General features: G+C 35.4%; 2 protein-coding genes across 3 annotated transcripts in view; both read left to right on the top strand.

The window, feature by feature from the left end:
- Positions 1-12,300, top strand: part of LOC113230356 — a 16,045-nt gene extending 3,745 nt beyond the window's left edge. For both annotated transcript variants that reach the window (XM_026464253.1, XM_026464252.1), the window contains exons 5-6: positions 3,588-3,709; positions 8,839-12,300. In XM_026464253.1, the coding sequence (XP_026320038.1) occupies positions 3,588-3,709; positions 8,839-9,102 (386 nt within the window). In that variant the 3' untranslated portion in view covers positions 9,103-12,300. The remainder of the gene's footprint in view (positions 1-3,587; positions 3,710-8,838) is intronic.
- Positions 12,301-15,969: 3,669 nt separating this feature from the next.
- The window catches only part of LOC113229874 (28S ribosomal protein S31, mitochondrial), a 7,038-nt gene continuing 1,664 nt past the window's right edge, over positions 15,970-21,343 (top strand). The window contains exons 1-5 of the mRNA XM_026463552.1: positions 15,970-16,029; positions 18,342-18,426; positions 18,515-18,804; positions 19,644-19,767; positions 20,683-20,868. Of these exons, the coding sequence (XP_026319337.1) occupies positions 18,416-18,426; positions 18,515-18,804; positions 19,644-19,767; positions 20,683-20,868 (611 nt within the window). The 5' untranslated portion in view covers positions 15,970-16,029; positions 18,342-18,415. The remainder of the gene's footprint in view (positions 16,030-18,341; positions 18,427-18,514; positions 18,805-19,643; positions 19,768-20,682; positions 20,869-21,343) is intronic.

The following is a 21,343-nucleotide window of genomic DNA, read 5'->3' as shown; positions in this document are numbered from 1 at the left end:
CCGATTTCAATGAAGCTTGGCAAATAGATGTTATTCCACGAACTTTTGAGGTCGGTTTTTTTTTAAATGAAATAGTTGTAATTGTTAAACACTAAAGAAAGTATGCACAAACAAGATTCCTAAAACACTGGTACTCATTTACTTAGTTTAGGCATTGCAACTACAACATTAGAGTTCTAAGATATAATTGTCCAGTTGATTGTACGATAATGTTCTCTTTTAACAATTGAATAAGGTCCGCGTTACTTAGTCACTCTGATCTATAACTAACCATGGCGTTGATTCTCTAAAAATTTGTGTTACGTGTTTGTGATACTAACTAAGCGGGCATTTGGCCGAACAAGTTATTTCCGCCTAGGAAGCTCAGGCACATGTCGCGCACAAGTTTAGATACGTTCTTGGAACTAATTCTATATATTATAGTACTCTACTCGAGCAATAATAGCCCCCTTTACACAGTGACTTTACAGCACGGGAAAGCCTGCACGCGCAATCGTGCGCGATTACCTGTTTGATTTTTTTTTAAGCTAACATTATTTCTCGCGCGATTGCTCGTTTTCGTTTTTGTTGCAACAGAAAGAGAGCTCTGTGTGAAGGCTAATCACACATGATAAACCGCGTGAAACTACCGCGTGTTGGAGTGCGCGATGGCGCGCGCGACTGATGAGTCTTTCCCTTTTCCTCCCTATATCTTAACACGCGCGCTCAATCGCGCACGATTGCTGTATCACGCGCTATAGAGTGGCTATGTCACTTTTTATGTACTTAAATATGTTTACGCCGTTGTTCAATCAACCGTGTATCGATCAAAATGCATTGGATGTATTCGATCGGCAATTTCTGGGACAGCTGATTTATTTTCGCGAGTTCAGAGGGGACTCCGTACTATTTATTCAATGTCAACAAAGTTATACGTCCCGCTGTTTAGGCCAAAAATGGCCCGCCCATGCGGGTTGATGACTTCACACTTTTTCCGAGGGTTGTGAACTTCTTAGACCTGCAGGTTTCATCACGATGTTTGCCTTCATCGAAAGGCTTATGGTGAAATTCAAATTAAATTTCGCACATACATTCCTAGAAACTCAGATCAGAGGGGCGGCTTCATAGTAAGGCTCTATACAAAAATTACAATCATCCCCTAACACATTTTGTAAACTTTAATGGGATACTACAGTAATACACGAAAGTGTACTCGGTTATTTTTAATCTTTGTTTTAATTCATAATTTGAAAATAAGAAATTAATTTCCATGCGTGTAAGTTTTGTCCACTTTTGTTGGAGAAGTTTTTTATTTATTAAATTTTACTCAATGTTTAACTGCTACAATTTTTAAATTTTCAAACGTTTTTGGTTAGTCACAAAATTCATAAAAGAAATATATTTTATTTAGTTTCGATTTTTTTTTTTATAAAGGTTAAGTAAGACTAAGTGTAAATTAAAAGGAGTTAATCACAAATTTATGCCTAATTGTTGTTTATTACAATTTTACTATTACTTTACGTTAGTATTTTATATTGTTACTTTTTTTCTCTCTTATTTAATTACAACTATTTTAATACAACTATGTTGAAGTAAGTGGTGTAAGGAAAATTAAATACAGCGGTCACACAAACGCTAACTCAAACAAAGAGTGCTATATATTTTTTTACATAGTGTTGCCTGTAAGCGCTACAAATACACCTGTGGATTTTTTTCGTTTAATTTCAACTACCTGTGTTGTCTATGATCTTTTGTACCTCTACCACGGGTTGATAGGGACAATAGTCGCTGGCAACAACGGCGAAAAATATGTGTTCAAAAATTTATTATGCTAAATTGTACAGCGCTCCCAGCGTCACAAAAACCAGCAACATTTTGTGCACGAAACATCATACGTGCTCGAAAGAGACAATTGCCATTATAAACTCGCCTTAAGTACCGTAATCTAACAAGTAGATAGGTAGCTTGATAACTGCAATACTATTACACACTCAAACGCCAATGTTGTTCAAATTATAAAATAAATTGCTTTGTTTATTATTAGGTCATAACTTATTTGTATAGGTAATATAAGAGTCGATGTTACTTTAAAAGTTAGGTAAAGCTGTATTTTTATACCGTGCGCACGTTGCTGTAACATCGTGTACAATAGGGATGTATTAAAAAAGCATTACTATCGCGTACAATAGGGACGTTTCTAAAACTTCCTTTTTTTACTTAGAATTTACAGGTACATGGCACTTGTCAACTTAAGTCTCAAGGTGACGGACGCAGTGGTAGTGCCCCTCAAATCTTTGCGATTCAAAGCTCTGGGTGGCACTGCAACTATTATGGATAGGCATGTAGCTTACCATCAGGCGCACGACATGTTCGTCCCGTCACTTAATATTATAAAAAAAATTCTTAATATTATTTTTCACAGAACAATTGTTTTCCAACTCATGAAACTGCTTTTCCTGTCGATTGAACTTCGAGTTTTAATTTTTTACATTTTTTTTTAAATATTTTTTTAATACCAAGTGACGGGACGAGCAAGTCGTGGGCCTGGTGGTAAGCGACACGCCTGTCCATGACAGTTGCAGTGGTACTCAGAGCTTTAAATCGCAAAGATCTGAGTGGCTCTGCCACTGCGCCCGTTACCCTGAGACATGAGTTGACAAGTCTTATGTGCCTGTAATTTCACCAGCACCCCTTCAAAATCGGAATGCAATAACGTTCACATTACTGCTTGGCAGAAATAGGTATGGTGGCAGTACTTCCCTGGACGAACTCTTTCACAAGGGGTTCTACAGCTACTAATCTGATCAAATACAAAGTAGACATAAAAATTTGGACAGATATACCTTTATCAAAGCTGTATTTATGGCCCAAGGACAAAACATAACTGTGACGATTGATAATACGAGTTTGTTATTACGATCAATGTTACATAAACTGTATCATATTACAAACTGTAATAATATTAATTAAATTACCGCTACGAAGTCCATTCTCCTTATGAATAATACCTATTCTTGTGAATTTTAATAATGTTCTAAGTGCGTTTTTGTGAAAATATCAAAACAAACTAGGAAATTACAACCGCAATCGAATTCAATCTCATGTAATTTATAATCTATATAAAGCCACATCGTCGCCTTAGAGTGAAAATATCGCATACGCGTTTTCGCATAGTTCATTTTTTTATTTTTGTTGGAGAACAACTTAAACTTCTTGATCAAATATATTATTAAAGTAATATAGTATTTAAAAGAGGTGTAATTTAATTAATTAAAATGCTAAGTTCAAACATTGTGTTTAGTCCATTGTACTCCACATTATGTCGTGTAAAAAACATTTTGTCTGTGGTTTTCTTTTGTTAAATGTGTTTTTTTTTTCATTTGTTTATTTAAATAATGCTATTTACATTTCCAACTTTTTATTTTTTTGTGCATTTGATCTCCATCTCACCTGATGGAAAGTGTCGATGCGGTCGATGATGGAGCATGCACGCCTAAATAATGCCTATTCACTCTCACCTTGAAAAGGCCTAAGTTTGCCATTCAAGGAACAAATCTACTGGCAGGGAATTTCACCCATTTTTAAACAATAATTTGTGTTGTTCACAGCATTAATCGGACCGTGGGTGCGCGACAAAGAGGTGTCAACGAAGAACAGCGAGGCTAAGATCCTACTCAACAACGATCACGTCGTCATCAAAGACAATGGGCTGTATCTAATTTACGCTCAGGTAATAATCTAAATTATTATTTTTTAAGACCTATCTACACGGTTGAGGTTCATCGCGAGTAAGCTTGCCCAAACCAAACGCGTTTGTTTATTATATGCGTGTGTATGTAAAGGGAAAAACCAGTACAAATTGTTTGCAAGGCTATGTGTCCGTTTACTAGTGCGACGGCCACACAGCAACAACACAACAAGCACAACGTCAGACGAAATTGAAATTGTAAACAAGTGTTGTTCATCTATTGAAAAAATGCGACTGAATGGTCATCATCATCAGCCTATCGCAGTCCACTGCTGGGCTCTCCCAAATTGCCTCCGTGGCCGAACGGATACAATGCGGTTCGGCCGAGAAATATTTGTATCGCCTACATTTGTTTCTCTCATGAATTTGAGTGAAATTTGTGGTTGTCTACGTGTGTGTCCATGGCGCCCGCGACACAGTTTTCCTAGTGCAGGGCTGTGAGTGTGTATAAAAAGGGCACCATTTCACCCGGCCTTCTGTCTATCGCATCCATCTGCTGCCAACGGCCTTTCGTCACTCCATCTGGTTAAAGGGCGTCCTACAATACGTTAGCCGAGCCGTGGTCTCCGCTCAAAAACTCGTTTCCCTCTTCGATTATTGGTTTTTCGACTTCTGATAAGCAACAAGCAAACGCGCGGGCGCGCGCACGCTCACACACACAGACAAACAAACACACAGAGACACACACACATCCCACACACATCCCACACGCGCGCGCACAAACACACACAGACACACTCACACAGACGACGATCAACGATTATAGTACCTAGACTACACGATGTATATGTTGGGAGAAAATAAACGATTTATTATTATTATTAATAATAATCGGAGTCGGTTCCAATCCGGCCGGATCGAAGGATTTTTTTCTGGGTGTTCGATCTTTGTATTAATAATTATAACAAACTAGTGGAGTATTTTCACATAGAAATATTTGAATATCAATTCAATAAAAATTTAAAATACAGTGAATAGCGACATCTCTCGCCAGGGCCGGTAGGGCTGTAAAGGTATCTAACTGGGTGATAAAACTTTCATAGATTTCTCATAGATGGCGTTACGACTAAAAAATCGTTGAAAAACCTAATGCAAAGACACGACAACAAGCACATAGAAAAATGCGTGAGGTCTGCTGGTTCGTTCCGTGGCTTAGTTGGTATAGCGTCTGACACGGTATGCTAGAAGACGTCGGTTCGAATCCGGCCGGATCAAAGGAATTTTTTCTGAGTGTTCGATCGTTGTATTAATAATTATAACAAACTAGTGGAGTAATTTCACGTAAAAATATTGGAATATCAATTCAATAAAAATTCAAAAAACACGATCATAGTTTTGAGAAAATGGCGCCTAAAGATCTTTTTCGTGTTTATGGCTAATGGATTTATAACAACTGTTTTTACCATTTTTTATTATTTGGAGGTTTCAAATCACTTAGTTACGCTTGTAAAATGTAGACGAGACGACAATCTACAATTTGACATTAATATCTCAATTTTCGAGTTCTTGTGGGTTAGCACGTTATTAATTTTTAGTATCCATTTGTCAAACGTGGTGGTGGTCAAAGTGGTTTTAAAACCGCGTCGCGCTTGTTGTTTAGAGACTGTTGTTGGAGAGAGAGAGGGGAAGTCCTAGTAGAAAATATTTTTTATTTCAATCAAGGATACTCAAAGTACCGAATACTTAATTATAATAAACTTTCAGTAATTGGTAAAAACTTGCTTGATTCCTAGATTAGACTTTTGTTGTGTATATATTATAATGTAATCTATCACCAGAACAACAGAATTCAGGATTCGAGAAGTTTAGGAGATTTCATTTCCCAAATTTGTCTTACCGGGAATCGAAACCTCCACATCCAACGCCCACAGTGCAAACCGGTGCTTAATTAACAAAATCATAATTTCCACGAATAGGTTTACCTATGTCACTTTTTTTTTGTTTGTGAACTTTATTCCGTGTAAATAAACAAGAGAACGAGTACTTTGTACAATGGCAAAGTAATTAAACGTGAAATAAAATTATATACAAAAATATCTCCATATATCTCTTAAATAACATTCAACAATATTAACATATGTTTTTGTTTAATTTAACATGCTCCAGATACTCGCACATGCGCTGGCTACATGTCAAAGGCCTCGAGCGTTTAAGGGGAGTCACCGTAGTCGAAGGAGGAAAACTGTTTTGTTAGATCAAATGGTTTAGGTATTTACTTTTAAATAACGGCGTTACAAAAAAATAAGATACATCTAAGGAAGATGAAGAACGAAAGAACGTGCGAATTTGTTACACGATAGGATGTACTTCACCAAAACATATATAATCCTGAAAACAGGCTGAATTGAAAGTCGAAAATGTTATTATTTCAGAATAAAATATCACATAATTTTTATTTGGAAATAATTCTCTTTGAGTACTACAGAGAACGTTCGTAAATTTTGGTTTTCAACTTGATCCCAATATTTCAAAATTGCCCAGCGGTTTAACGACCCGCCGCGCCGCCCGCTGCCCTGTCAGTCGCCATCGGGCGCCTGTCGACGTCGGATCTGTTTCAAATGTTTTCCGCCTTTTCTTATTTTATTCCATTTTCATTTCATATTAATTTGAAGAGCGCAGGTTGTGGAACGCGAGAGGCGGTTCCCCACACCTCATCTTCTGAAATGTAGGTTCGCATTGAAATACGAAATGTAAACCATTGTGAATGATAACGGTTAAGTCGATCACCGCCCGACAGCAAACTGCTGAATTTCGGTAGGTGACCGCCTCAGATATCCAGCAGATGTCAGAAATTTAGATTCAAAGTTACTGAACAACTGAGTATCATTAGTCCTAAATTGGACCTAAATTCTATAGAGCACGTAGCATGGCGTCTGCCTTACCCCTTTTTACAACTAATCACGAATGCACCTATCATCGCAAGTTACCTAATATTAAAAAAAAACAGGCAACAAATCAAACAATACTATTTAAATGACATAAAGTGTATTTTTCAACATAGTGTTACTATTTGTAAAATCTTATCCTAATAATAAATAGATTAGGAAAAGTCATTAATAGAATATATCTTTTAAAAACTTTGCTAAGAATGACAAATGTCCAATTTAATTATATATCTCGATTCGAGCCATTACATCATTTTCGTCGATTAAGTCTTTATTTATTTATCATCTCATTTCGTCACAATACGCATTTCGAAGGTGTTGACGAAAAATCCTTAAAAAAACATGATTATTTAGACATAATACAAAATACAAATCAACTACATTTTCATTTGCTTTTTCAACAATCACAACCCCTGACTATTTTATGGAGACTACAGCAGCGTCATCTGTCATAGTTAAATACTGCTGTATTCTATATAGTTTTAAATATGCAAATTTTATTTACATGGCATTGACCTACCAAGGCAGGACGTAAAATTGGGTTGATGATGATAATGATTGGCCTACCAAGGCTGAGGTAAAAAGTTATTAGTAATTGTAGTGTCCACTCCTACAATTAATAGCGTATCGGGATTTGGCTCGCCTACACACATCGAGTATACAACCAGTAATAGAGACGAAATCTCATTTAATTTCTTTACACTTTCTTTAACATCTTTATGACGAACACTGACAAACTCCTTATACACCCACACAAGTGACGTATGCGCTCAAAACAAATCATAGATAATCCACACACACTGTAATAATGCACCAAAAATCACCAAAAAAAAGGTGTATATAAATGAAAGGAATTTATTTTAAACAAACGATAAGCAATCAAGTCGACATTCAGTAATGATATTTTTATACCTAAATAACATTTTATTTACAAATCTAAATGAGTAAACACCACTACAGAGTGCCTATTACTTGTCTTAAAGTGACTACTGCCCGCGATAATACTTCCGATAATATGCTATCGGGGTATTAATATTATACCACCAAACAGTCTGGTGTTTCCCCTTCATTTTAGAGAAAAATAAGCAAGAAATCAGAGGAGTTCTTGAATGCCAATGTTTTACATTTATGGTATACAATCATTATATAAAAATATCATAGGCAGAAATACCCTGAAATATCTAAACGAAAGCCTTGGATTTTTATCATCAAACTGAACAGAAATTGTATTAACTTTGTAAAAGGCAAATTTTGAATGTCATCAGGGATCTACGTATAAAGCGTATACATTTTCCCTTAATTGAATTTGGGACTTTGAGAAGATGGCTGTCAAGAGCCAGTTTATTTTTGTTCCTTGTGTGTTACGTAGTAGTATGCCTACCTTTAAAATAAAAGAGAACACATATTGTAATAATAATAATAATATCGCGCACACACCCATAGCCCCGTACTAGGAAAACCACAGACACGGGACACACACGTAGACAACCACACATTACACCCACCCAAACACACGAGAGAAATAAATGTTGGCTATAGAAATATTTCTGGGGCATAGCAGTCCAGCAAGGTAACCGTTCGGCGACGGAGGCAGTTATATTATAATGCGTATTAATGCTACGTTTTAAAACGTCATGGTCTTTGCATTTTAAATAAAAATCAGGTAAAAATATTACTTAGTGTAACAGTATTTGTGTAGTGCTGTTATAAACTCATGGAATTCTTTAACCACTCGGCTTTTAATCGTCCACTTAAATACTCTTACAAAAACCAATACAATATGATATTTGTACTATGTCATACTACAATATGATAATCGCACTGTCTATGTATAATCTGACAATAATTTAATCGTTCAAAAAAGTATCACAGACCCACCCGCGCGCGTGGAGTTTTTTAACAATGAACCAGTACGTTTTGGGCGACACACGTAGCATTTCTAATAGCCGCTAGTAGATTGTCGAGGTCACACGAGGCGAAAAATGCCTAACATGAAACAATGGAAACTTGCATTTGTCATGTGGGAACGACGGCTGGTCTTAATACCCCCAAACAACAGGGATGCTAAATACAACGCGCTTGGTAAATGAATTTTTTTTGAAATTTGTGCAAGTCTGATCGATACCTTACATACTTTAACACGTGCTGTGACACAACTTGATGTCCGGACCCGTCTTTGCAAATAAGTTTTTTTTTTATTGAATCTTTTTCTCATTAACTTCACAGGTTACCTATTTGACGCACGCGCCGTCATGCTACCTCCTCTTTGCGCGTCAACCAGGTGAAAACCCTCGCCACCTGTCAACCTGTGCCACCGGTGACGACTCCACCTCCCGACCAGTGGGAAAATCGCACATGTCTTGTTCAATACAGACTATAACCCGATTACACAAAGAAGACGTTGTGAACTTAGCGCAACGTGAACAAAACAGAACACTATCTTTAAGGGCGGGTTATACTTACTTTGGGTTTATCAAACTTAGTTCCTAATGAAGCTGTGATACTAGGTTTAGATTTGATGAAAAATTCATATAGCAATAAAAGCACTTTGTCATGTGAGTTCTGAGCAAGATTTCACTCATATGTGTAGATGAGAATCCACCGCTATGTTCGCCGGTGTGACCGTCGCTTGCATGTACCACAGCTCTTGTGAAAACAGGGAAAGGAATAGACGCAATTTTGCTCTCCCGTTCTCCCACTAGCGGCACCGTAAATCACGAAATACACGTGATAAAAAACCGTTGTGTTTGTACTTAAATTTGCCTGTCTTTGGGCAAATATACCTTATGGTCACTTAGAGTTACATATTCTTTAAAACTACTTGATACACATTTTTTAAACTTTACCTGTAAATCGACATAAATAAATCCCTAACAAAAATATAAAGTCCGAACGCAATTTGCATAATTGTGACGGCCAAAATTTCAATAGGCCCCCTAAGTTGTCTGTCATCTGCTGCGTTTTTATTTTAATACGTCGTCATATAAAATGGTTCAATAGTCCAATAGTTGCAGGTAAAGGTAAGTTATAGACGGGTACTATACATTTCACACTTCACAACATTTAGAATGTTAATCAAATACATGTACTTTTGGGATACTCTTAATCCAGCCATAAGGTAACTTTGCCTGTAGATTGGCGCAAAGAATTATATCTTTTATTTTAGGTGCTATATGGTATACTTACTTCTATGACTACGTTAATGATCCATCTACGTACTTAGATCTAAGTTAGTGTCCCTGTGAACAATTTAGAGATATAACAATGGACATTCTACTGAGGTGATTTCAGTGCCATAATGTACATAGCAATTACATCACATTAGTGGTCTATACTAGTTATTATACAAAAGGGACCAATAAAACTCACAAAATCTATGGAAGGTAGTAAAACTACATTCTGAATGTTTCTTTAAAATTTTTAATAATGGTCATTGCTACACTTCCATATACAAAAATAAGTAATTATTGGACCTGTTAGCCCTGTAAAATATTCGTATTTTGGTAAACAGTCTCCTCCTAACGAGTGGTGCTAATTCGGTGTCTCAGTGCATTTGTTGTACGTGCTCATTTATAGTGTAAGATAGTTAATTCTTTAATTTGAAATTTGTTACTTTTAATTAACTCAAAAACTACACAAGGCTTTATTATCATTATTGTAAATAACTTTTGTTTTCCCACAATTAGCAATTCACACAACACAGCTTTTTTATGATACCAAGTGAAGGGACGTACAAGTGTTATACGACACGCCCGTCCGTAACAGTTGCATTTCCACTCAGAGCTTTAAATCGCAAAGTTCTGAGGGACATTGCCATTGCACCTGTAACCCTTCACCTGCACATTTCACCAAAAATTACGCTGATTACCCTCCAAGTGACGCTTGAAGAGAAGGGAAACATTGGGGCGATTTTTAGATGTCGATTGAACGAAAGTAGTTTGTTACAACACATACACACAACCGTACGCACTCAAACACACAAATATACATACAAGAACACTTCAAACTGATATAAGTCTATGAGTTATTTAAAAATGACCATGTAGTTGAGAAAAGCTATTTTTAAAACTAGCGTTTCGTTTTTCCACTAATTTGTTTACCTGTTATGTACGAGAGAAGCCAGTTTTCAATGTATATATCTTAGATACTTTCGTGTCTTTTCTTTCTTTCTTCTGTGTTTAAACCAATAAGAAGTAGAAATATTAATATTCATTATTTCTCTCTCTTATATTAATATTCTCAATGTATAATATTTTTACAGTAAGACTTAATTTTTGTTGTAAAGTTAGTCACTAATATGCCGAACTTAGTTTGTACATAGCCACAACTATGCAAAACGTGTTAAGATTGATATCTTTATGTTAAAGTCCAGATTTTGATCTCTCATTATTATTGGCTAGTACCACGAGTAAAACCAAATTTAGCGTTAAGTATGTCAAAGTAGTCATCTGTGAAAAGTCTCTGTATACACCATAAGATCGCTTTTGATTGTTACATTGTAATGTATTTGATAAATATTAAGCTATTGTCTCTGCCTACCCCGATGGGGAAAAGGCGTCAAGTATATGTATTAAGCTCCATTTAAATTCCACCATAAAGTGTATGTATGTAAACTAATCGGGGAGGGGAAATAATATGTGTGTATGTTAACAGTAATGTATATAATTCAGTGATTGTGTAATATAGAATGACTAGGTATTCTAACCTAGTCATTCTATACAATCCCGGGCTCCTTTAGGCAATGTCAGTGGCAATAACATTACTAGACATTGTATGTATAGTCTAAGTATTGTCGGGAACGGAATTTTGCATATCGGGTATCAGTATTTTTGTTGCTTACTATAAATATTTTATTCGAAAAAAAGTAAGCATTTTTCGTGAACAAATATCATTTGTAATTGAATCACCAATTCTTCTAATTAATCGTTCTTACAAGATGAACTCTGGGGATGATATCTGGAGGTGCAATATCGTCGGGGATAGTACAAATCCGCGTATGTAGTATTGGTAAAAGATGTGTATCTGCACCAAACCAAAATTCACAGGATAGGGATTTAACGTTATTACTTTGTTATTTCAATGGCTATGATTTTCATTTTCGCATAGTAAGCATTTATGTTGTCTACGGACTGATAACATTGACTGGCCACGACGTTTACGCGGGTTTGATTTGACCACTATATTACCGAAATGGAAACTCATAATCAGATGCTAGTTACGCGTAATTTGCAATATCCACGACGATATGCTTCTTAACACACAAACACTTGCTATTATTACATTGCTATGTGCATTTACATTTAAACAAATCCCTGGATATTGCCTTATACACGCTCGATATTGCACAGAATGCCTAAACAAGTTTATTACATACATTAACTGACTGTTTTAGGCATTGTATAGAATACCGAGGTATTATATGGAATACCGGATTACATACATTGCCGATAATATATGCGTTAGCAAAATAACACTACTTATTTCCTATCTGTTTGAGTAATTCATACTTTCGTCATTTTCTTATCTAAATCATTTTTGCAAATTTCATTGAAGACAAAAGAAATAAAAATAGATCAAGAAAAATATATGGCTTCGCAATAAGTCACCGGCTCTTCAAGGACGTAAACGTGTCGTCTTTATGAGATTACACGTAACGTATATATGTTTATATCAAAAAGTAAGATTACCTGATTGCGCTAGAATATATTCGGACTTCCTTAGATGTATAAAAATAAATACTACTTAATTTTGATTTAAGCATTTAATATACTTAAGAATTTGCTCAAAAGCATTGCATTTTTCAACTTATACAAATAATTTTACATTTATAATTATACTTAATATGAGTAAATAATTACTTTTTTAAATTTAATAGAAGGAGTAAGCGAATAACTACAATCTCACCTGATGGTAAGTGACGATGTGGTTAATAATTGAGCATTATTGTTTTGATATTGTATTTTTTTTCTGTTACTAGTGTAAGAAAGTTGTTTAAACGTAGGGTATATAATATAATTGTTACGCAGGCAACGACACGAATTACACATAACTAAAATTCTAATTTATGAATGGTGTCTGTGTCAGACCCGTTAAGACATCACATTACTTGCCAGACGCGCGAAATTCCGTATATCATCAGTCTTAACAAGCTTTATTACATTTTAGCAGGTTTTGAAGTGATAAATATACCCTTGTTAATTTTATTATGATATATATAAAATTAACTAGAACTTTAAAATGCTGCCACTGTAATAACAATGTCGTGTCATGTGTTCGTATCCAAAGGCGTCAAATGTCAATCTCAAAAAAGGCACAAACCAATTCGTTTTCTCAAAAATTTTTCTTTTTTCATGATATCAAGTGACGGGACGAACAAGTCGTGCGCTTGGTGATAAGCTACACGCCTGTCCATAACAGTTGCAGTGCCACTCAGAGCTTTAAATCGCAAAGATCTGAGCGGCACTGCCACTGCGCCCGTTACCCTGAAACATAAGTTGACAAGTCCCTGTAATTTCACCAGCACCCTTACTATTCAAAACCGGAGTACAGTAATGCTGACATTACTTCTTGGCGGCAGAAATAGATAAGGTGGCAGTACTACCTTGGACGAACTCTTTCTCAAGGAGCTCTACTGCTACTAAAATCTTCATGTCTATCAAGCTTTCTCGTTGTTTATGAATTAAACTATGAATCAGCGTGTATAATTATATGATAATTAAAAGAAAATAAACATCTTTATAGTTTCAAACCCTGCATTTTAGCACTTCACATCTTGAGTCAAAGTCAGTTCCTTTTCACTATTATTACATGAATTTAAAACTGACCTGCTTTAATGTGTGGTGACTACTTTACCAAAATATTACGCACGACATGTAACGAAAAATGAGATGATATATCATTTTAAACATCTGACATGTAATATGATGCCTTTACGGGTTTTGATAACTAGCGTTTTCTTAGTTTATAAGTGACAAAAAATGTTGCCCCCTACGTACTTATACCACCTTATACATAATTATTATTAAATACTTAAAAGTTCTTTTAGAGGAAACGAAACATACTTTAAGTCATTGTTGAAAAACAAATGTGATATCTATTTTAGATATAAATACATACTGCAATATAATTAAGTAATAATTTTACGTGACATATTTGTTATTGTACGCCATTTTGATTCTTAACATAAAAAGCTTTCTCACTAGTATAATATATAGGAATGTAGAAATTATAAAATTTGTTTTTGCAATTAATGTAAGGTATTTCTTAATATTTCTAGTGTGAAAGCTTATATGGATTAATAATTTTGTAATAATGAATGTCAATTTTGTAATCTTTTGTAGGTGACCCCACAACGTTCACCAATAAACGAGTAACTAAATATTTAATTTTTTTTTAATTTTTCAAACTGAATTATCGTTTTTCCAACAGGGCGCGATAGGCATGATTACGATTTTTTAAATCGTCTCTACTCTTCAAACCTTTCACTATATTCACCGTTGCCTATTGTGACAGATACTTTCTGTGAAGTCTATGCAGAGATGGCAAGCGCCCAGGTTTTAACCTGGCAATTTGTTTTGCCCGGGTTTTAATCGGCTTAACTGTTATAAATATTTGCAAATCCAGATTGTTCAAATGTAATGATAATAATCATTGACTTACAAATAAAAATAATACTAAATGTTTCTTGTTTCCTTACATATTTCGTCTTTCTATATTAAATCGATTGACTTGGAAATCGCATTGAAATGTATCTAATATAAAAAGTCGTTATCGTATACACTTCACAGCATTCTAGTATACTATTAGTAATTATAAGTCCTCAGAATTGAATCAAAGGTGGGTAGTGTGTGGAGTTACCTCTTTTTGGAATTATACCATATTCACTGTTTTCACCTACGATTTTGAGCAGAAATGGGTAAAAACCCGGGTGGGTTTATTGGGTTTTAACCCACTGCCCATATCTGAGTGTAAGTAATACAGGAGGACGACAATTTTTATTTCATCATATTATAAGAAGAAATTAAATCCATCAAAGAACGACTTTTATTACACATACAGTATAATTTTTCAACTGGGCGTAGATGGCCAAATCCGAAATCACTATACCTAATTTCCGTGGAATAATAATAAAAAATTAAATACTTTAATAAAAATTGCCACGGAAATTAGGTAGAGAACGAACACTAGTCCGAGAATGATCATTTTACAGATACTACTTTTTCAAATAATCGTGTATTAAAGATTCTTTACCATATATTGCTATCTAATTTGTTAGACACACCTAAATAAAAAAACAAACACATTTATCATCGTTATCATTTATGATTAAATAATCTTATTTTATCTATGAATGCAGAAAAGAGTATTAAACTGATAATATTTAACTTTCGAATATGTGAAATGCGCACTGCTGATAAAAAAAATTGTGATTTGAGGGTACGACCGACCGCTACTCGACCAACCAGTAGCGGTCAGCCGGCCAATTGTGCTGAGCGGACCGAACTATTGGTTAGAGTGAGATCGAATTATCACATGATTCACGTCATACGAATCGCTATACCGACAACCGATCGGTGATTCCCCGGCTCGGTAACGTTTTTAAGTTGGTATTGGAAATTAAGAAAAACGTTGCATGGGATTTTTTACAAAAACCGAGGACGGGTGCAAAGTTATTTGTAAAATACGTTCGTGTGCTTAGTTAATTGGAAATACCTCGACGTTAATAATTAACGTAGAAAAAAACATTATTCAGTACATTTCGATCTGGGACAAAATGAAATTGAAGAAATTTCGCTTTCAAGTCAAAGTAATATTTCACTGCAATCACAATACTGAATAGAACAGAGATCAAGGATTCTACGCCTGAATAATAATTTCAATAACACCGCCCATTTATACTAAATCAAGTTATTTAAAAAAAACTTATTTTTAATTTATAAAATACTGTTTGATAATTATACATAAATAAATATGAACTTCATACAACCCATCTGTTTATAGCCAGGAAGGCTGATCGCAGGATAAAGAAAGGAAAAAAAATATATATACTCCCGGACACAACTTTCGAGCCACCTTGAATTTTTATTTTAAAAGACCTAGAGTATAAAATATTTTTTTATTAAAGAAAAAGTTTTTATGCAGTTTTAATGCTGGCAGGTTTCCCCGTTATTATGGTGTGTTGTTGTTCCAAATTTGAATTTACGAATTCGAAACACGGAGAAAAGTTGTGATTCGTCATTGTTTCTAAGTGCAAGTCAAAACGAAATAATTTCAATATTTTTTTATTTAACAATAAAGGAGTATTACATTGTTTTTCCTCTATATTTAACCAAATTTCTCGAAGGAATTATGAACACTGCGCCCGAAGTAGCCGCACACGCTGTGACACTTTTGCAGTCTGGATTTAGTCAGCGCAATGTAAGTACACAACTGCATTTAAGTCGTTCCGCTGTGCAAAGGTGTACCATCGGTACTTAGAGACTGGCGGCTATGTTCGCCGTCAACGAAGACCACGGTTTCGAGTGACAACGGAAAGGCAAGATCGATTTATCTTCACGAGCTTACGAAATCGTCAACTGACTTCAGTACAGATCCAAGAACAGCTTCGAGACTTTCATGGAGTGGCTGCTAGCCATAGAACTGTGAGAAGGAAACTTAAGGAACGTGGTCTAACTCCACATAAGCCAGCGAACGGGCCCAAATTGACACGAACTCATCGAATGGCGCGACTGCAATTTGCACGAGAACATTTGCATTGTACTCCACGTCAGTGGAGCCAGGTACTCTTCACTGATGATTATGGTCTATGGAATATGGATATGAATTTCGGAAATGACGTTTAGTAAACCAGCTTCAAAATTGCATTAATAGTTTCTAATCAATCAAACATATTTTTTAATCTTAGGGCATTTAATACAAAAATGCAAGGTGGTTCGAAATATGTGTCCGGGAGTGTATATAAATAAATAAAATAACTCGACTCGTATATTGTCACTGTGAACTCGAACCGAGTTGCCCAACTCGGTAACTCGTCGCGTCGGAACTTTTACGCCACATCGCTCTCGCTACTCGCGACTCGCGAGTGTTCTGTCAGACATCGAGTCGAGTCAACTTAAATGTAACCGTCAGGATGGCTGGTCGCCTGTGACGTCTGGCACTGAGTGTATATTCAAGAATTGCTACGCATTTGCTACTTTCACGAATTAAATGTATACGCTTCTTATCTACATTAGTTAAAAAAATATAACCGATTGAAAATTTTACGAAGAAGTGATGATTAAATTAAAAAAAGCAAAAGTTTTTAGTGCTTTATTGCCATAATATAAAGGGCAGGCGATTAACAATTACTTTGAAGCGAACTATTCCGGTAAGGTTGCTGATGGATAAAACCGATAGGGTAGGTAATCATTATAAGGCAATATTAACAAAGAATTTAATTATATATTTGTTAAAAAAATATCTATAAGCATCATGCACCACCTTTCACTTAAGTACAAAACAATAAACTTAACTTAAAAACTTGGATCGTTGAACGCCTGCCCTTTATATTATGGCAATGAAGCACTAAAAACTTTCGCTTTTTTAATTTAAGCAGGCACTTTTCGTAAAATTTTCAATCGGTTATATTTTTTAACTAATGTAGATAAGAAGCGTATATCTTTAATTCGTGAAAATAGCAAATAGGTAGCAATAATTGGTAATACATACTTCTGGAAAATCTACTCTCTTCATGCTGAACAAAGTGGCGACCAGCCATCCTGATATCAGAAAGGCTGGTCAATTATTTTTTTAAATTTCTCAGAATATATCAAAGGTATAATAGCAATTATTTAGAAAAGATAACAAATAGGTAGCAATTCCTGAATATACACTCAGTGCCAGACGCTACAGGTGACCAGCTGTCCTGACGGTCACTGCTCGAGTTAGCAATCACGTCTACTCGAGTAACTCGAGTTGAAAAATATACAACTCGTCCCATCGCTCTGACGGAGCCACAAGTGGTTGGTTGCGGCCACTAGTGTGGCCAGAAATCCTCCATTTTGCCAAATTTGACGTTGGTGCTACCAGGGTTGGACATGAAAATAGCACAAACGAATATAACTTTATTTTTAACTTAAGATTTACTTTCATTGAAGGGTCTAGACTTTTATATTTAAAAAAAATAATACGAGTCAAAAAGACCCTAGATCTATCGACGAAGTTGCTAAAACGGCACCAATGGCGGTTAGGGAGAAGCCGGCGACTGAGGCCGAGTGTGCGCGGTAGTCGAGAGATGCTAGTAGCGAGCGCGGACCACTCCCGCAGCTTGTGGTCGTGGCTCGGCCGCGACCACTCGAACGCTCAGTGCGCCGCCGATGCCATTTAGAATGTATAACGCAACGGTTTTATGGCGCGCCAAATATTTTAGAAAGCTACTAAGAGCGTGGTCGGTGTACCCGCAAATATTAAGAAAAAATAAACGTATAAATTTTCATGGGCTAACAAAGGGACACCGCGCGAGTAATCAAGGGCTAATTAGACCTATAATAAATCACTGAACCTTTGCTGAAAAGCCACGTTTGTCGTCGTCGAGAGACAAGACAGAGTCAGAAATATGTTGTGCGTTCCGTTCCAGAGAAATTTTGGAATTTATTTCCAGTACCAAGTGTCAAATTAGGAAAAACGAAACGTCATGTCATGACATAACCTCAAATAATCTGATGAGAAATTCTCTCCTCTCTTCATTTCAGAACAAGCAAATAAAGGCGAAGTGTGTATTTTGTTAGTGATTTTTAAACAAATTAAAAGTAAATAAATCCCCGAAATGTTAACCAGGTGCATAATTTTATTACTTATGAACACATTAATACAATATGATTCATTAAAAAAAAGTATATGCAATAAAAAAGTTTGAAATTTTTAGGTTTAGATTTAGACGCGATTTTAGGCTAATTGCTCGGAGTTTATCAGACAAACCTTCAGGCAGTGATGAACGGGCACCGGAAAGTAAGATTAAAGAAACAAACACATCAGTAAAGAAAGAAAAAAAGGCCTCTGAATCCACTGAAAAGATACAAGCATTATTGAAGATGATGTTGGAAAAGCCGAAAATAAGTCAGCAAGAATACGAGGACCAGTTTACTGTGGCCCCAGAAAGACCTAGGAGGCATAAGCAGCTTGCTGATGAGATTGAAGTGAAGACTGAAAAAATAGGCAAGTACATGTACCTACCTGAGTAAATACGATAATTAATAATATACATGAACACTTATTATTCATATAGTATAAATTATTTTGAAGATATACTACTAACTTTAGAATACTAATGCATTGAAACCTATAGTCTGTTCTAATCCATTGTACCAAAAAATTAAACAAACAGATCATTGACCCAACCATAGATAGTTTACTTTACTGCCAACTACAAATCAATTAATTAGTTCAATGGATCGTAGTTGGAATAACTGTGTTTTGTATAATAAAATCGGTTTTGTGATTTTGCTGCTGATTGCTATAAAAAAACAAGTGATTCAATACTAAGTGGTGATATTACATGAGATTAAAGTTTTTTCCTTACATAATCTATAAAATCAAATTTACTGCGCCTCTCATTTACCTGCAATTTCACCCTTGCCAATCAAAACCGAAACACAGTAATGCTCAGATTACTGCTTAGTGGCAGGAATAGGTAAGGTAGCAGCACATACTACCCCTGGACGAACTCTTTCACCAGGAGCTCTACTGCTATTAAAAATTATAATGATATTGAATGTTGTTTACATTTTGATATGGCATGTTTGTTTTCATTTTGGTATATAAGAACTTTATTTTTTTTTTTTTTTGTTTTTCAGCCCAAATAATATAATAATTTGAAGACCTTGTTTAAAAATAAGATTTATGTCATAAGATTTAATTAAATTCGTAGCACTTATTAAATAAAAAATGTAATGTATTACAAAACTAAAGCACCTACTAAAGGAACAATTAAACTGTTCCTTAGAGACATGCACATGGTTTCATCAATTAATTGATTTTCCATATATACATTACAGAGGAAAGTATAACCAAAGCAGCAGGGGAAGTAGCGCAGGCAATTGGTGGTGATGTGAAGCAGACCGAAGCGGAGCTCCTATCTAAGGTCCTTGGCAAAATCAACCAAACGTCCACTAGTCTTAGGTATTTTGTGTTTAACATTTACATGGTTTCTGTTTTTGTATCTTGATTTACATTGTTTCTGTTTTTGTGTCTTGATTTTCCATGATAAATTTCTTTTAAATATAAGTATTTCAAATAAAAATTGAGTGAGATAAATTACTCCACAAAGTCTGCAGATATTGTGGAATATATACTATGTGAAAGCCATTGTTACCCTGAGGTTGAGCAGGTGTAGGCCCTCCACAATGTGAATTTTAATTCATTTGTGAAAGTACCATCTGTCGTACCTTCATGAAGGAGAAGTTTTGGCTGAAGGATGTCATGTACCAACATTTCCAAAGCTGGTTATCGGACACCCGCGTTCCATCACACATCATAGTCCATAAGTGTAAATAATTGTATTCTTATACAAGTATTATTATGTACGTTAGTCTATAAGGTATACATTTATGGGTCTATGTAGCCTGAATGTTAATAAATTTAAATAAATAGAAATAATGTATTAAAATTTCTGTATTCCTGAATTTTGAAATTCAGCTGTAACTCATGTTGCTTTTATGGGAACAAACTACTATTATATGTATACACAAATATAAAACTCAAGTGTGAAGTACAGGAATGAAAAAGAGTCGGCTAGCCAGCTGCAACAACAAGCGTCAGCTGACTCATTTGATCGTGGAATGAAAAGAATTTTATTTTTGTTGTACTTAATACTATTTTGAATAATACATTTAAAAAAAGGATATTGCATACAGTCAACTGCACAATCAAGCCATACACTTTTGTTCGAATATCGTCTACATTGCAATGGAACAAGATCCGCCAATGTCGACTTTGATGTGCTACCACCTGTACAATAAAAACCTTTACAACAAACTACTTTTGTTTCGTTTTAAGAAATATAAATTTAAGAATCATACCTTCTTACACTTGCAGTGACCTTCTGGTGGGAATGAAAGTGGACCGTTCAAAAGACAGCGATAATATGTTACAAAGGGAGATGAGAGGACAACAAGTGAAGCGCCTTGTCGATAAATCTAATACAGATGTCCAGAGGAGCAAAGAAACTACTAGATATACACAGAGAAAGATGGTTTCTGCCACGCAAATATCTAAAAAAGGGTGAGAGCATTCACAATCTTTATTACTTTTTTTTACTCATGTCCAGTACCTATATAAATAAAAGAGCACCCATCTCCCCTGCCTACAAAAAAATATAACAAACCATTTAACACGGCATAAATTATGAAACCTGTACTCTCTCCGTTTTCGGATATAGGCCTCCTCCATATCTCTCCACTTATGCCGCTACCTAGACAACCTTAAGGCGCGTGTTGGCCCATGGCCGCCACTCCATGATCCTCGTTATCCACCGATCTGGATTCATCCTAGCTATGTGGAATCATAACCATTGATGATCATTATGGAACACGAACATCGCGAAGGCGACTGTAGTTCGATACAATAGAGTTCTATTTTCTTCCACTTTGATTGCGATGAAATAAAACAATAATAAAACAGAATTACCAATAAAAATTTGGCAAAGAACATTTTCATGACTCCTTAATTTTGTTATATAGACTACAAAGCTTTTTAT

The sequence above is a fragment of the Hyposmocoma kahamanoa genome, unplaced genomic scaffold (assembly GCF_003589595.1).
Source record: "Hyposmocoma kahamanoa isolate Upper Pololo Valley unplaced genomic scaffold, ASM358959v1 63, whole genome shotgun sequence".
Lineage (NCBI taxonomy): Eukaryota > Metazoa > Arthropoda > Insecta > Lepidoptera > Cosmopterigidae > Hyposmocoma > Hyposmocoma kahamanoa.
This window is presented reverse-complemented; position numbering and strand designations above follow the sequence as displayed.